Source organism: Populus euphratica, unplaced genomic scaffold (genome assembly GCF_000495115.2).
Source record: "Populus euphratica unplaced genomic scaffold, PopEup_1.0 scaffold21.1, whole genome shotgun sequence".
Classification (NCBI taxonomy): Eukaryota; Viridiplantae; Streptophyta; class Magnoliopsida; order Malpighiales; family Salicaceae; genus Populus; species Populus euphratica.
The window spans coordinates 799,314-815,501 of record NW_011499887.1 but is presented as its reverse complement, the minus strand read 5'-3'; the positions used below and the strand labels follow the sequence as shown (position 1 = coordinate 815,501).

Genomic DNA, 16,188 nt, shown 5'->3' with positions numbered 1-16,188 from the left:
TTTTATGTTTTAAAAACATTTAAAAAATTAATTTTTTTATTTTTGTTTTAAATTATTTTTATAAAAAATATCATTTTAATATATTTTTAAATAAAAATTACTGTAACTATTATTATCACGGCTATAATTTCATCATTAAGTTAAATAGGCCTAAAGCCCATGGGCAATAAACAGGTTGGGCCACCCACTTCAATAAAAATGAACAACTCTCCGAGGTTTCAGCGAAAGCTGATCGATCAATCGTAGGGGTTTGCGCAACGAACGACTCGTGTCTTGTAAAACAATCTCGCCGACAACCAGCGGTCGTATATTTTCGCCTCCCTTTCTCTTATAAAAAACGAGAAATCGAACTGAGAAAGCCGAGAAAAGAGAGAATAAAATGCCAGGATTAACTTGTAACGCTTGTAATAAAGAATTCGATGATGATGCTGAACAAAAACTGCACTACAAGTCTGAATGGCACCGTTACAATCTTAAACGAAAGGTGGGTTTTTTTCTTGTTCTCTTAGTGTTTTCTTTGCTTATTTGTGTTTTGTTAATGTTTTTTAGACGGGGTTTTGTGGGCTGAGAGTCTAGTTTGAGTTTATTACATCACTGGGTTTTTGTTGTTTTTATGAAAGAGACATGCTTATAATGGTGGAAAATTTTGAGATTTTGAGTGATAATAATTGTTGTGTTCTCTTTTTTTTTTTTCAGTGTTTAGAGTTTTAATTGATTGTTGTTGAGTGAATGATTTTATTTTGTTTCATTTGTTGATAGCTGTAATGATGTTAAGCTAACGTAGTGGTGTGCTTTTGTGGTTTGATGGAGATTAAGCTAAGTGTTGATTATAAGAAATAACTTGGAAGTATAGCAAAAGCCATTGTGTTTGTAAATACCATTACATGACAAAGCAGAAGAATCAACATTATCGTGTAGTCAGAGATTAAAATAACAGATTTTGCTTAGGGTTTCTCGGTAATTGGTGATATCAATAAGAGGACTAATGATATAGTTTTCCTTGAAAAAAAATCATGAGAAGTTCTCAAATTTTTACCATTCTCTGGGATTCTGTTAAAATGTAGGTTGCTGGTGTTCCGGGAGTGACTGAAGCGCTTTTTGTGGCTAGACAGTCTGCAATTGCTAAAGAGAAAGAGAAGAATGAAACCCCTATGCTTTATAGCTGTGTTCTATGTAACAAGGGATATCGAAGTTCCAAAGCTCATGATCAGCACCTTAAATCAAGGAGCCACATACTGCGAGCTTCTCAAGGAACAAACCAGGAAGAGGAGAATACTGTGATTAAACCGCTTCCTCGACGGGAGGTGAATAAGCGTGTTGTGCAAAGGGAGGCAGATGTTAGAGAAAGTGAAGAGAGTGAGGATGAGTGGGAAGAAGTTGATTCGGATGAAGAGTTGGTTGCTGAGACCACAAAGTCTCTGACTGGTTTGAATGTAAATGAGATGGCCTCCCTTGATGATATTGCTGAGGATGATGAAGATGATGTGTTGTTGGACCCATCGTGTTGCTTCATGTGTGATCAAGAGCATGATAACATAGAAAGCTGCATGGTTCATATGCATAAGCATCATGGGTTCTTTATTCCTGATGTTGAGTATTTGAAGGATCCACAGGGTCTTCTTACTTATCTTGGCCTCAAGGTACTGTATTACATGCTATGTTCTTTATTTGCGCAGCATATTCTTATTTTATTCTAGAAGTCATATTTACTTTTATGCTATTTTCTCCTCACCAGGTGAAGAGGGATTTCATGTGTTTGTACTGCAATGACAAGCGTCAACCTTTCAACAGCTTGGAAGCAGTTAGGAAGCATATGGAAGCAAAAAGTCACTGCAAAGTACATTATGGTGATGGTGATGAGGATGAGGAAGCTGAGTTAGAAGACTTCTATGATTATAGCAGCAGGTTTGTCTCAGCATTAACTGCAGTTAATTTCATATAAAACCCATTTCTTTTATCATAATTTCTGGTAATGATAATATAATCAGAAGCAGAGTTATCTTGTTCAATACTTGGCTTTTAGTCAATTCTTTTAATCTTTCATCTGTAATTTTATTTTGATATTGTGTATCTATTTTGTTTCCTGGTTGCAGCTATGTGGCTGAGGATGGGAGACAACTTGTTGCATCAGGTGACATGGCCAACACTGCTGAGCTTGGTAGTGGTGGTTCAGAGCTAATTATAACCACAAAATCTGGTAATAAAGTGTCATCCAAAACACTAGGTTCCCGAGAATACTTGCGCTATTATCGCCAAAAGCCACGACCATCGCATGCAAATCATATAGCCGTTGCTGCTGCACTTGCGTCCAGGTGTGCTTTCAATCTCTGTGTTTCAGAAAATATGATCGTGATATTGAAGAGGAAACAGTTTGAAATTAAATGAAATCGCACTTTCTTCCCCTTTACCCAAGTAGTATTAGGAATCAAATAAATTGACAGAAGCAGTGGTATGGCGTCTTAACTTTGTTCCAATTTTCAGATACCGGAGCATGGGGCTGACAACTATCCAGTCAAGAGAGCAAATGGTGAGGATGAAAGTGATGAAGCAAGTGAGTCGATCAGCAGAGGCCATGCGGACTAAAATTAACATGAAGAATAACGTTATTTGGAACCTGCCCAAGAACGTCCCATATTAGATCAGGGCATGTCGTCATCTTCTTGTAATTCTAGCTCACTGTTGTGAGCTGCTTTCGAATTGCCATCTACTTGTTTAAGTGTTTGCTACATTGATATAATATTTAAGTTCAGTCTCGTTTGTTTGCTTCTTTCCCGTTTGGCTGGATTGGGAAATTAATATTTCATAATTGCAGTATTTTTTTAATAACTTTTTTTTCTAGCCGAGATACAGAACCTGCCGGTTATCTCTGGTTAATAATTGTTTTGGGAGTCGAAGATAGATAAAGGGTGCCTTTAAAACTGCTGAATTGCTGAACTTGGAAGTAGATTCGAGGTGCAAAAGCACAGTCCTGTTCTTCAAGTCAACGTTTGCAAATGTCCAGTGCAAGGGTGGAATTGAGCATCATTTTAGGGCTTGCAATCCGAGGTTATTGAAACCTGGAGTATATCAGCTCATTGTTGTGAGCTGCTTTCGAATTGCCATCTACTTGTTTAAGTGTTTGCTACATTGATATAATATTTAAGTTTAGTCTCGTTTGTTTGCTTCTTTCCCGTTTGGCTGGATTGGGAAATTAATATTTCATAATTGCAGTACTTTTTTAATAACTTTTTTTTCTGGCCGAGATACAGAGCCTGCCGGTTATCTCTAGTTAATAATTGTTTTGGGAGTCGAAGATAGATAAAGGGTGCCTTTAAAACTGCTGAATTGCTGAACTTGGAAGTAGGTTCGAGGTGCAAAAGCACAGTCCTGTTCTTCAGGTCAACGTTTGCAAATGTCCAGTGCGAGGGTGGAATTGAGCATCATTTTAGGGCTTACAATCCGAGGTTATTGAAACCTGGAGTATATCAGCTCACTATTGTGAGCTGCTTTCGAATTGCCATCTACTTGTTTAAGTGTTTGCTACATTGATATAATATTTAAGTTCAGTCTCGTTTGTTTGCTTCTTTCCCATTTAGCTGGATTGGGAAATTAATATTTCATAATTGCAGTACTTTTTTAATAACTTTTTTTTCTAGCCGAGATATAGAGCCTGCCGGTTATCTCTGGTTAATAATTGTTTTGGGAGTCGAAGATAGATAAAGGATGCCTTTAAAACTGCTGAATTGCTGAACTTGGAAGTAGGTTCGAGGTGCAAAAGCACAGTTCTGTTCTTCAGGTCAACGTTTGCAAATGTCTAAAAGCACAGTCCTGTTCTTCAGGTCAATGTTTGCAAATGTCCAGTGCGAGGGTGGAATTGAGCATCATTTTAGGGCTTACAATAAGAGGTTATTGAAACCTGGAGTATATCAGCTCAGATACAAAACCTACCCCTTTTTCCATGTGACGAGTTCTAGCTCAATTGATCTTCAGTGGACATGTCACCTCATGTATTTTTCGGAGTCTGCTTTAAAATGAAAATTTGCCAACTGACGTGAGCAGATTTTGGAAATATTGACGTCGGCAGATGCTGCCACTGGGGTCTAGACAGCATCTTTTACCACAGAATATACTGAAGGTAGAATCCGTGCCGTCTTTTTCAGGAATCACAAACAGAATAATTGTAGGAATTGAAGATGCCATTATTTTTTCTTGAGTGGTACTTTAATTGCACATGCAATTATTGCTAACGAGTCATGTAAATTATTCTAGTTTAATCTTATTCTTTATCTAATTAAATTAATAAAATCAAACATAAATTAATGATAAATCTATAAAAGTTTCAGGCGTTAAAAAAGCAATAAAAAACCATTCTCGGGATCTAAGTTTAAGTTTTTTAATTTTTAATTGAATTGGTTCTTTGACAATTTTAGAACAGAAAATAACAGAGTCATTACTCAAATGACTACTGCCAAGATAACATGCCAGAAAATATGCTTCGTATCTCTGCTGGACAGGAGAAGGTGAGCTAATCCATGAGTTTGTGACAAGCAGTAGCAGAAAAAGAATATATACAGTTAAGATAATCAAAGTTCTATTAAGGAAATTAATAGTCAATCTCAAATTAAAAAGAAAAAAAAATCCGAAGAACAAATTTAGTCGCCATATGACTACCTGGAGATGGCAAATACAAAAATTCATGTCTAACGAGCAAGTCTAGTTTACATGTACAACAGGATGGGGTCAGGATTTTACTTTTAAATGTTTGAAGACCAACACTATCTGCGGAATCCCTAACATTTTGCTTTCGATCCTTTGCTGCACTTTAATTACAGCCGCTGCTAACACAATACATGGGGTTTAGTGAGTATAATATCTTAGGTAAGCGAATAGGAGTGCACAATTGAATTTCAATGAGATGTAGGATACACCGCTATGAATATAACTGTGCACTCTTAAATTGGCAAGCATGGGCCTTTCTACAGAAAAAGGAACCTACCTGATTTCCAAGCTAAGGATCCACGATCAAGTACATACCTAAGTGTCATAGAAGCGAGAGCGCCGTCTTCGAGAACTGTGAGATATAGAATAGTAAGTATAAAATTATTGGAAGAAAGTGTCAAAGAGTTAGCAATTGCTAGAATTTTATTCTGACAACTGAAGTTCTCAATTGAAATAAACTAGCTTTACATGCATGGCTTGTACCACAGATACACCTCAAACCCATAACCTTGTCAAAATGCTTCTAATGCACATGAAGTTTTGCACCCAGCAAGAAAACTACCCAGGTTGATTAATGTATCAGAAATGGTTGAAAAGTGCATTTATTGTGCTCTCAATTTATTTGACTTGGTGACTGTCAGATGTTCATTTGAATGCAAATCACGCAAAATCAAAGGTAACCAGAATTTCCACTAAGTAGTTGCCTATAGATTTGTATATCAGTCCCTGTATAGTAGCAAATGTGCAACAATTTTCTGTGCCCAATGTCCACCCAAAAAAAATAATGCAAATAATCATGATGAGAAAACTTTAATTCCAGAGATGAATCGAACATAAAAAAAAAAAAAAAAAAAAAAACCCAAGATGTAAGAAAAGAGGTAGCTTTATTGACCTGCGATGACCAGAACTACCCCTGGAGGAGACACTTGAACTTGGGAACTCATCATCAGTCTCATCTAATCTGTATTCTGCAAAGTCTACAGATGTTACAGAGCCTTCATCAGAATTTGAAGTATCATAACTTGAGTGGCGACTTCCTCTCCTTGTATCAGCTATTCTTGCCCTTCTTCTATTTCTTGAATTTCTGAAGTTATCAAATACCTGATACAAGATACAAGAAGTCCACCAGTTACCTTCATCTCCAGGGAAGTCCTCAAACTCATCTCCAGTATCATCATCTCCATACTCAATCACATAGTCTCCTAGAACAATTCCACGTGGCACTTCTGAATGTATGGTGCTCAAAACATCTATTATCTCAGATGACTGCTGAAAATTTTCCCAATCAAGCTGCCGAGCAGGGTCAATTTTTGAAGGGCGAGCATGCGGGTGTTCTATTTGAGCATGTTCATGTAGTTCAAAATATGTTCCCATGAATGTACATTGTTCTTCTGCACAACAACGCTTCTTCTCATCCAAATGTAAACGAGCCTTATCAACAACAACCCACCCTATGACTTCACCTCTACACAACGGACAAACTAGTTTGCAACTGCTATCTGCTACTGCTGGCTGAGTATTTGTTGCAGGAGTTGAATCAGATGTTGAAAGGGATGACAAACCACTTGCACTTTTAAAACGACCCAAACAATTTGAATGCAAATGGTCTGTATCACACACAAAAGGCTGGCAGCCTTTATCATAAGATGAGCATTGGAGGAGTACACAATTATGAGGGAAATCCAGGCATATGGGACAAATCACATCTTCCCAGTTGGTATTCAATTGAATATCTTCTATGTTGATAGTATTGGCAGGGGGGCCTCTTAGAAAATAAGGCTCAAAGGCCATGATCAACCCCTCCAAATGACAATCTACAAGGACATTAAGAAAACTCAAACAGACAGCAAACTAACTGAAAAGAGGAATGTAGCAACTACTGAATATGGTAAGCTAAGCTCCTATGCAAAACACAGATATGACAAACCACGATCTTGTATAACATGAAATGAAGAAAGCTTCACATAGAACAAAAATAAAAAGAAAAAACAGTTTACATTATCATTGTATCAAAGTAGCAAATCAGTAACTTGTCATCTTCACCACTTACCTTTCCATTTTCAGTAAGAAATCCCCACTTGATCCTAATAATTTCTAAATATTTTATAACTTTGAATTGAACCAAATCAACTTGATTCCTTTTTTTAGGACACACTTCAGATGCGAAACTTAAACTCAAGAACCACTTTATTATCGTCATAACAACGTCCATAAAAAACTATCGAATTCACACTCGCCCTGAGACTTAAATTAAATGTTTCAAAATCAAGACTTCCTGATAATCCCCTTTGATCAAACTTGCCATGCTTAGTAGCGAGAGCATGCATTAGCATCTAAGTTAAATGGTCATCAAAATTGATCAATCAATCAACAAATCGGTACCATTCAAAAACATTAAAAACCCAATAACCCTATCAGATTCACACATATTTTTCTCAAAATTAACAAACAGAGAAACAAATTAACCAATTCGAAATGATGGGTCAACAGCAAAAAAATTAAAAAAAAATATTAAACTAACATTCATCAAAATCATCGTAGTAAAACAAAAAACAACCCAAAATCAAGGATTTTCTTTCCACTAAAAAAATTATATATAAAAACCAGCTAATCAAGTAGAACTTAAAACCAATATACGTGATCAAAATAAAAACAGAAAAATTGAAGTGTTTATAACCTTAAATAGACAGCAACTTTGGGAATGATATGAAAAACCCAGATGGGGAAAAGACTAAAGAGATTGGAGAAGTCAGTTTCGGGAGCAGGAAGGCCCTCTCTTCCTTCTCTTCTCTTCTCTTCTTTCTCCACTTGTATCTGTCTGTGTGCCTGAAAGGTAAAGTCTTTATTTTTTATTTTTTTGTAGTTGCCATTTTTTTACTTCAATTTTTTTGGTTATTTTCACCAACAAGATATTGCATTAAAGGTCAAGAATCAACATAACTCGGTGACGTTATTACCCTTTTCCATGCATTGACCATAACTTTCATGTAATAAATAATGCATGATCTTTTTTTTAAAAAAAAAGAAAAGTCTTGGAAACAAAATCTTTGATATCCCATGCTCCTTAATTACACATTATCGCTATTTAATATTTTAAAATGAATCACAATTATTAAATTCGGTCTTATGAATTAAGTAAAATTGACCCTAATTAATCAAAAATTAAATTGTTTTAAAATTTTATAAAAATTAAAATAATATTATTTAATTTTTTAATAAAAAAGTTAAACTTTATTTTGAAAAAATTATCTAAATGATAGTTAATTCTCACATAATTCTTATTAAAACTTGATATGAATAAAATCTTAAAATAATTATATTTTAAATTAACTTATCACTCATTAAACTCATCTGTATTTTATTTTTATTGAAATTTGACATGAATAAAATCTTGAATTAATTATATTTTAAATCGATTTACTAAACTAAGTTGAATATAAAAAGATAACCATTACTTTAATTAAAATGCTAATGCTATTTTGAGAAAGAAATTAGTATGAGTTATTTTTAAAATATAAACCATAAAGAAACTCAAATTGAATAAAAAAAAACTAATGAATAATTTAGCATCATTTTCGGTAAAAATATGAAAAAGAAAAAAATATTTGTTTTTGTTTTTATTTTAAAAACCATCAAAAAGCTACAATTGGATGTCAACCCTTTAGTTATTAATAATCTAACTCAATGCCTTAATTATTATTAATCTAACTCAATTATTCAATAAACAGAACCTGACTCGATCTGAATTTCATTTCAAATTATTTTAGAAATGGACTTGAATGAACTGACTTCACCTACTGATCAAACACATGCCAAGCATGCACGGCACGATTCCTTTATTTAATCCCTAGCATGAGGGAATCTCAATCTCATATTTGCTTGCATGGTCCCAAATGGCCTTCAATGGCGAAACTAGCAGCACCCACTTCAGAGCACCTTTGACAAGATAAATGAATTGAGGATAGTGGTCAACGCAAAACAAGAAAAGAAATAGTATTGGGATGGACAAAAACTAGAGGCGGTTAAATTTGACCTATGTTAATGAGAGATGCAATGAAAAGAATCAAATAATTTTACATTACAACATAGGAGGCTGCCCTTTTTACAGATGTATAAATATTGATGCAACCCACAGACAAAATGATCCATCAAAACTCAAAGATTAAGCCCCCCTGCGTAGCTGTTACTTGTGTTTTGCGAGGTTGCTCGAGAGCCTGTCGCCAGATGTGGCGAATTCTAGCAATGAGACCTGTTCACATCTTAAACACTGAGGTTTCTTCCTCTTATGGTTGCTAGCTATTCCTGATCCTCAATTATCCTTGTTACAATTCCGACGGCAACCGTTTTCCCTAATGTTCTCAAAAAAGCCCTTCCAAGAGCCCTGCAATTCGTGAACTCTTCCGCACAAACTGGTCCATCCAAAGCCACCTGAAATTAGTGAACAGACAAATATGAGATCAATTCACGGATGTTTCGGCGTCAATGTTGACAGAGAATTTATCGTTCATGTTTTTTTTTTTTTTTCAATTCACTGCTATTTCTGTGTAAAAATTGATGGAAGAAACTATCATTCTTTTTAATTCAATCCACCTCGATTATGGCACTCTGCTTTGAGGTAAGACAGCGAGGTGCCTTCTTTGACACCTTGCCGGTCTTTGGATCAAGTACTGATATTATTTTAACAACTCTTGCAGCCTCCTTTGCATGGTGTATGTGGAATTCCAACTGCACTTTGAATGATCAGATCATCACTGTAAAAGAGAGATGCTCTGGAACAAAATTAAAAAAACACATATCTTCATAGAGACGAGCTTACTTGAGAGCCGATGACAATTGGGATTGTCAAAAAATCTAAGACGAGCACTTTCAGCTCAAAATGTTTTGCAACTGCAACAGGAAAGTCAGGATGACATAGAACACCCCCAGCCATCACATTACTTCCATCAATGCCTTGGAGACTGACAGTCACATTATCTCCTGCTCTTGCAACTGCACAAATCTGAGAGTCCCGTTCTAGGGTGCGTACTGTCCCCACATCTCCTGATGGCATAACTAAAACCTGCATTCCACCAATTAAAATATGTGGTTATAGTGCCAGCACGGATAAACAATGGCCAAAACAAAAGACAAATATAACCCCAACAGGATGTTTATTATTAACACCAAAAATTCAACCACCGGTATAAATTTTAAGCATAAGTAGTATCTGCACTTTATAATGGACATTCAGTACCCCAACATTATATTTTCAGGCTAGGGAACTAATCTTGTCCAGGAGAAAATGTCGAGACAACAAACCAGTGGCCAGTTACAGCACCAATAAAAAACAAAGGGTAAGAACAGTAAATGTGAAGATGGTTAAATTCTGGGTCATTAATGATTCAGGGACAGCCTATGATCAACTCACGAATGTCTCAACAAATTTTCCCATGTTATGCAAAAATCAACATTTAAAAACACACACTAAGGAACAATTCTCACATAGTTGAAGCATGAACTCTCAACTCTCAAGGAGAAAATTGGGTAGCATTTCTGTAAATTTCTTCAACCTTAATCACATCCTTCCAGGGAGACAGAAAGAAAGAGTTCAGAAACATTCAAGTGAAGACCACCACAAGTTTTGGGATCTATATGTGCACATTTATTGGTACATATATTGAACCTAATTATTGAAGCCTAACCTTAATGCAAGGAATCCAACTGCCCATACTAAGAAGCACTGGTATGATGGGTTTCTATTAGGAAAAATGCAAGCCACCCATCCAATTGATTTCTCAATGATGAACCAAATCACTTGTTTTTCAGAAAGTCTAAAGTCAGTGTTATCACAAGAAGTAGCAACTTTAATCCATACCTTCAATCCACTCCGAAGAGCACCAGCCTCCAGTTTACCGCAGGCTGACACCTGCCCTTGTGAAGATGATTTAACTACATCACATATGGGCATGAGAAGAGGTTTTGAGAAATCTCTCTTCAGTGGCTGAAGAGAATCAATTGCATCCAACAGATAAGATCCATGGTACCTGCAATTCAGTTACCTAGATAAATTTTCAACACCCCAGAAATAATTTTAAGATGCTAGTGAGACTTTTTTATAGCTCCCATTACAGAAAATATTTCTTGTAAATAAATTGAAAGCGAACTCACCAGGATGATAAACGAACATCAGAAGGAGCTGCAACTAAATTTTGATTTTCCACAGCACTCAATGGAATCCATGACACCAAGGAATCCTTGAATCCACAAGAACGAAGAAATGTTCCAAGTTGCATTCCAATCAAATCAAATCGGTCTTTGGAGTACTCTACTGAGTCCATTTTGTTAACTGCAACAATGATTTGGTCAACCCCAAAACTTCTAATAAGACGTGCATGTTCCCTAGTTTGCCCTTTGCTGTCCATTCCAGCTTCAAAACCCCCAATGGAGGCATCTATAACAAGGATGGCAGCATCGGCTTGTGTTGCGCCAGATATCATGTTTGGGACAAAGTCTTTATGGCCTGGGGAATCAAGCACAACAACATGATATTTTTTGGAATCAAAATAAGCAACAGCGACTGTCATAGTTATTCCCCTTTCCCTTTCTTCAGGACTCTCATCCAATGCCCAAGCATATGCGAATGACCCCTTGCCCTGTTTGAATTACCAAAAAGAACCAAAATCAAGTATTATTATGATTGTTTTTTTATTTGAACAGCACATCCATGCAAAGAAGCAAAACCTTATTAACATCACCTGTAACTTGGCCTCCTTTTCATATTTATGCATTTCTTTTTGGGTTATCCGTCCCGAAAGATGTAGCAGTCTACCAGAGAGTGTTGATTTGCCAGAATCAACATGGCCAACCTATAATCATTTATAGATGAAGTTTATCATTAATGCAACTGGTAACATATCATTATTGAAGATATTAGCAACAAATTCCTGGAGTGAATGACTAAACCAAAGTTCCGACTTACAATAGCAAGATTCAGTTGTGTCAAACCATTTTCTGATTTGTCTGGGAGCATCCATTTATCAGGTTGATAATGTGCAGATGACTTAGGCCTCTTGGCACTAGCCTTATTTGAGTTTCCAGATTTATCAGACAAAGACATGTCATTCAAATTACTTGTAAGACCAAGAGACTTGCCCCCATTTATTGAAGAACTGATATAACCAACACTTTTATCTTTGGCCTTTGGCATCAATGAAGATGTGCTATCTGAAATTTCATCACTTGATTGAGTGTCAACTACGCCATTCTTGTTATGATTGCCCTCGTCAACACCAGGCCTGCCTTTTGAAATAGAAGCAGAAGAACTATCAGAACTTTTGCAACTTGGTTGCGAAGCTCCGTTCATTAAATGATTGCTGTCATCCATGTTACCTTGTTTGCCTTTTGGAATTGAGGCAGATGATTTATCTGAGCTTTTAACAGTCTCAGAAATGCCAGCGGATGCATTTTGAGATCTGGAGTTAATAAGGTTGGCTGCAATAAAAAGGCAGCACAGGAACAAAGATGAAGCAATATTATATTCACAAAGGAACTGGAAAGCTCTTGAAAATAAGCTATTTTAACTATATTGTTGTTTTGGAAAACAACGAGGAACATGATGAGTATGCATATATTACAAGCACACACATGTAAGAAATATATATTATGTTTATGCATGCAAACCAACTATGCGAATGCCAAGTTATATACTGTGGGAAATTGCAAGGCAGGTGGCATATTCTATCTTCACATGTTTCAATAGGAAATTGTTCTATCACATAAGAAATTCAAGGCCTTAAATTTGCAAGTTAGGACACATAATTTTTTGTTCAGATTCAACCTTCTCTTGATTATGTGTTTATGGCAGACCATACAGTCCTGATAAGAGCAACTCAAAATAAACAGTTGAGCTATAATGTTATGCAAGTTATTTCCCTGTGGTACTCAGCCGAAAGGGGTAGGATGCTTTGAATGAATAAAATGCCAGTACCCAGATGTAGTCCACCAAACTAGATTACTGGAAGGGAGAAATTGTAGATACTCATAATTGCACCAGGCAATGGCAGCTATACAAGCAAGATGGTACTCTTTTTTTTTTCATTCCTAACAGGATTTAATCTTTTTAGAAATCAAGGAAATAAAGTTTTTGGCACCAGACCCAAAGTGACCTATCAAAATTGAAAATAAAAGGATACCTTTAGATCCAATTTTGGAGGATCGTAACCCATTAGAAACCATGTCATCTGGAGATGGGAAATCAAACTTGAAAGGAGCTGTATAAGTAATATACGCAACATCAGTACACACACAGAAGCCACAGATCTAATGATAGTTTTGAGAAGCAAAATGGCAAAATGACCTCAAAAAACAGCCACCAGCTGGATATATATATATATATATATATATATATATAACAGCTTCATCCAAAAGGATTCTTAAGTTAAAGAAAATGGGTCTTTAATATCTACTGATTTCATCAATTCATCCTGTTATAAAACATGTTCAGACCTATATCAAAATGGGAGCGGTTATGGGGACTAAAAGCCTTATGGAATTCATCAAATTTTCCTTGGAAATTCCCAAGCTTTTGGAAGTTATTGCCCTCCTCTGTCACAAAATCATCATTCTGCCGCTGACCTACTACAGCCTTTTGTGGTGTCCGATGTGGCAATGATGCAAAAAGAGACTTGGCCATAATGGATACTCCAGAATCTTTGCATATAATGCCAACTGCATGAAAGAGATCTATTCTATAAAGGGAGAACCAGCTTGAAAGGAAACCTAAATAACAACAGAGATGCAAGCTGACTGCATTGTGATATCAACCAAAAAATGATATCTGACTTTGTGCACTACCAAAAGCATGCCTACTATGTTAGTGTCTAATGTTATCCAGGAAGAAAAGGATAAAGTGAGACAAAGCAGAAAGCAGTTAAAAAAACCAAACACAAAATTTCCTTACATACTCGCGTCTAAGTTATTCAAGAAGCAAAGCACCATATGAAAAGAATTAGAATGTTATGAAAAATACTTTTCCCTTATTCCTTATTACAAAGAAGAATAATAGACGGAACCAATCATAGTACTCCTATAATTAACAAAGGACACTTGCATACCTGTTCCCTTGTCATCCTTGAATTTTCCAGGGACAGAACTTCGAATAACACCGCAAATATCACATGCAGTCATACTCTCATCATTATCATAAGTGCAAATCGGGCAACTCCATACCCGAACCTTATCACTACTCGTTTTTTTCTTAGGCTCAGGTGCTTCAACTGTCACACAAATAAATTCCAAACAACCAGCAATTACAATATCAACAACTTGAAGAACATCAACATCATATCCCCTTCAACAAACATAAACTTATATGTACATCATCCTATATTTCTATGCACAAATTCAAAAGCTTTTTTCTATTCTTACACTCATTAAGATTAAAAAAAAAAACAGAAAAACCTAATTAATTCATTAGAAAGGTTATTTGGATAATTGAAATTGTAATTCGAGAAAACCACAAACCAAATCTCTTAAAAATCCAATCTTTTTCTCAGTGATTTTCAACATACCTTTCCTATTAGTAATGCTACCCAAAAAATAATTAATATAACGTATCTATACTAACCTTGATCTCCTACATCATAGTCGTAGTCATAATCGTCGTAATCATCATAATCAAATCCGTAATTCCCTTTACGAGGCATATTAATCCTGCTAAACACAAATAAAAAAAAATAACTCAGCATTCCAAGCAAGTTCTGATTTTGATCTGAAAGAGTGAAGAAATCACTGAAATTTTGGTTTTGTTTTCTGGGATTTTATCTGAAACCAAACAGAGGAGAGCGGGGTTGGGAGGATGAGTAGGAGAACTGGAGATTTTTTAGGGTTAATGGACTTTGACCTGTGTGAAATCGCAGTGGCAAAGCAAGCAAGCAGAGCCTAGAAGATGCTTCTTTTCTTTTCTCCTCTCTCTCTCTCTCTCTCTCTCTCTCTCTCTCTCTCTCTCTCTCTCTGTTTTTGTTCCTCTCTCACCCCATCATAACATAGAAATATATATTACTGGTTATGAAAGAAATTTTATTTAGAGTGGATTTCAGTTTTGTTTCAATAGATTCATCAATGTTATATATACCATTTTAATTTTCCAAAAAAAATCAATATTATCCCTAAAAATTAAATAACTTACTTTTTTAAATTTTGGTCTTTGGATTAAATAACTTACTATTATAAGAATGATAAAAAAGTAAGAAAAAAATAAAATTGAGAAAGAAAAACCAAAACTTTTAAAAGATAAAAAACCTATTTAAAAAAAATGAAAGAAGAGAATAAAATTTTTAAAAATATATATATTTTTATTTAATAATATTTGATAAAAAAATAATGTGGGGTAACTTCTAAATTTTCTTAAATGTATCATATTGATATGGATGGTATGTTCTTAAGATTACTTAAGGAAAAAAATTAATTTTAACTGTTGTGCAAGTTGAAGATAAGAAAAAAATCTATTTAACTCTGAAATTCTGTAATTCGATTCATAGTTGTCAGTTCATGTAAGTCTGTTTGGAATTGACTGACAGTGCTGGGAAATGTTTCTGTTTCAGCTCTTTCTCAACATAATGATGACGTTTTCCAGTTAATCTCAAGGGCCCCTTGCAAGTAATCCAAAAACTGTTTCTTGATAGGCCTTTTGCCAGGCAGGTAGTGTCCAAATACATAACTCCATTGTAGTACTTGCCTGCCTACAATAGAGAGCTAGAAGGCTGAGGAGGGAGCTAGGAAACAGCCGTGGAAACAGGGCAGAAGCTGCTGGCAGCAGGGTCGGTGCAGAATCCTTGCAGGGGAGGATTTGCAGCACCTGTAAGTCGGCAACCAAGGAGAGATTTCTTGCGGCAACTGGACTGGAAGAAAGAGTAACAATCCTACAAGGAAAGGGAGACGAAAAGTCTATACCCAAAAAAAAAAAAAAAAAGGGCTTATACGCGGCAGATACAGCCTTAAATTCAGCAACTCAAACTGGCAGAAACAGATCTGTGAGTTGAGGAATTCGGCCATAAAGGCAGCAACTCAACCTGGCAGAAACAGGTCTGTGAGTTGAGGAGTTCGGAGTTCTGACTTGAATTCCGAGTTAAAATTTATTACAACTATCTTAGATTATATTAGGATTTTCTTTGCCAGTTATTTTCCATTGAGTAGAATATAAGACCATACAAGTCGCCAAGGCGGTAAGGATAAAATATCAAACAACACCTTTTCTGAACCTTAACATCAAAGCTGCTTAGATTTCCACCGCAAAACTCAATAGCATACTTGCAGTCTCGACCAGTACACCACTTTGTCTTCCTATTCTTTAATATAAGACCTGACAACGTAACCAGAATTCCTCCTCAAACCCTCTACAGACACCAAGGATATGTGCGCAGGAAGCCGAGGTAAAATCCAGCACAAAACCCGCAAGCAATAATTTTACTCTCATCAGAACAAATATCGTCATCGATTATCACTTGTTTCTCT

The 16,188-nt window shown here is 35.8% G+C and overlaps 3 protein-coding genes across 11 annotated transcripts; 1 reads left to right on the top strand and 2 right to left on the bottom strand.

Annotated features, from left to right (window-relative positions):
* The first annotated feature begins 216 nt into the window (after positions 1–216).
* LOC105130506 (zinc finger protein 622-like) lies at positions 217–2,824 on the top strand. Its single transcript, XM_011033054.1, has 5 exons — positions 217–484; positions 1,065–1,640; positions 1,736–1,905; positions 2,094–2,312; positions 2,482–2,824. The coding sequence occupies exons 1-5, from the start codon at positions 380–382 to the stop codon at positions 2,636–2,638; spliced, it is 1,227 nt and encodes a 408-aa protein (XP_011031356.1). The 5' UTR covers positions 217–379; the 3' UTR covers positions 2,639–2,824.
* Positions 2,825–4,530: 1,706 nt separating this feature from the next.
* Positions 4,531–7,586, bottom strand: LOC105130505 (uncharacterized). 3 transcript variants are annotated; one of them, XM_011033052.1, is made up of 5 exons: positions 7,376–7,585; positions 5,832–6,512; positions 5,591–5,666; positions 4,976–5,050; positions 4,531–4,814 (listed from the first exon to the last, which is right to left on the bottom strand). In XM_011033052.1, exons 2-4 carry the CDS (start codon positions 6,487–6,489, stop codon positions 5,014–5,016), a joined length of 771 nt encoding a protein of 256 aa, XP_011031354.1. In that variant the 5' UTR covers positions 6,490–6,512; positions 7,376–7,585; the 3' UTR covers positions 4,531–4,814; positions 4,976–5,013. The 3 variants fall into 3 exon arrangements, with proteins under 3 accessions (XP_011031354.1, XP_011031353.1, XP_011031352.1); XM_011033051.1 differs by having other exon boundaries at positions 5,014–5,050; positions 5,591–6,512; positions 7,376–7,586; XM_011033050.1 differs by having other exon boundaries at positions 5,591–6,512.
* A 1,125-nt stretch (positions 7,587–8,711) lies between these two features.
* LOC105130503 (HBS1-like protein) lies at positions 8,712–14,773 on the bottom strand. 7 transcript variants are annotated; one of them, XM_011033046.1, is made up of 14 exons: positions 14,579–14,772; positions 14,303–14,388; positions 13,791–13,952; positions 13,183–13,404; positions 12,870–12,947; positions 12,067–12,168; positions 11,963–11,976; positions 11,657–11,932; positions 11,433–11,543; positions 10,846–11,330; positions 10,553–10,721; positions 9,515–9,757; positions 9,289–9,423; positions 8,712–9,126 (listed from the first exon to the last, which is right to left on the bottom strand). In XM_011033046.1, exons 2-14 carry the CDS (start codon positions 14,379–14,381, stop codon positions 8,995–8,997), a joined length of 2,208 nt encoding a protein of 735 aa, XP_011031348.1. In that variant the 5' UTR covers positions 14,382–14,388; positions 14,579–14,772; the 3' UTR covers positions 8,712–8,994. The 7 variants fall into 7 exon arrangements, with proteins under 7 accessions (XP_011031348.1, XP_011031347.1, XP_011031346.1 ...); XM_011033045.1 differs by having other exon boundaries at positions 11,657–11,976; XM_011033044.1 differs by having other exon boundaries at positions 11,657–12,168; positions 14,303–14,391; positions 14,579–14,773.
* Between the last annotated feature and the right edge of the window lie 1,415 nt (positions 14,774–16,188).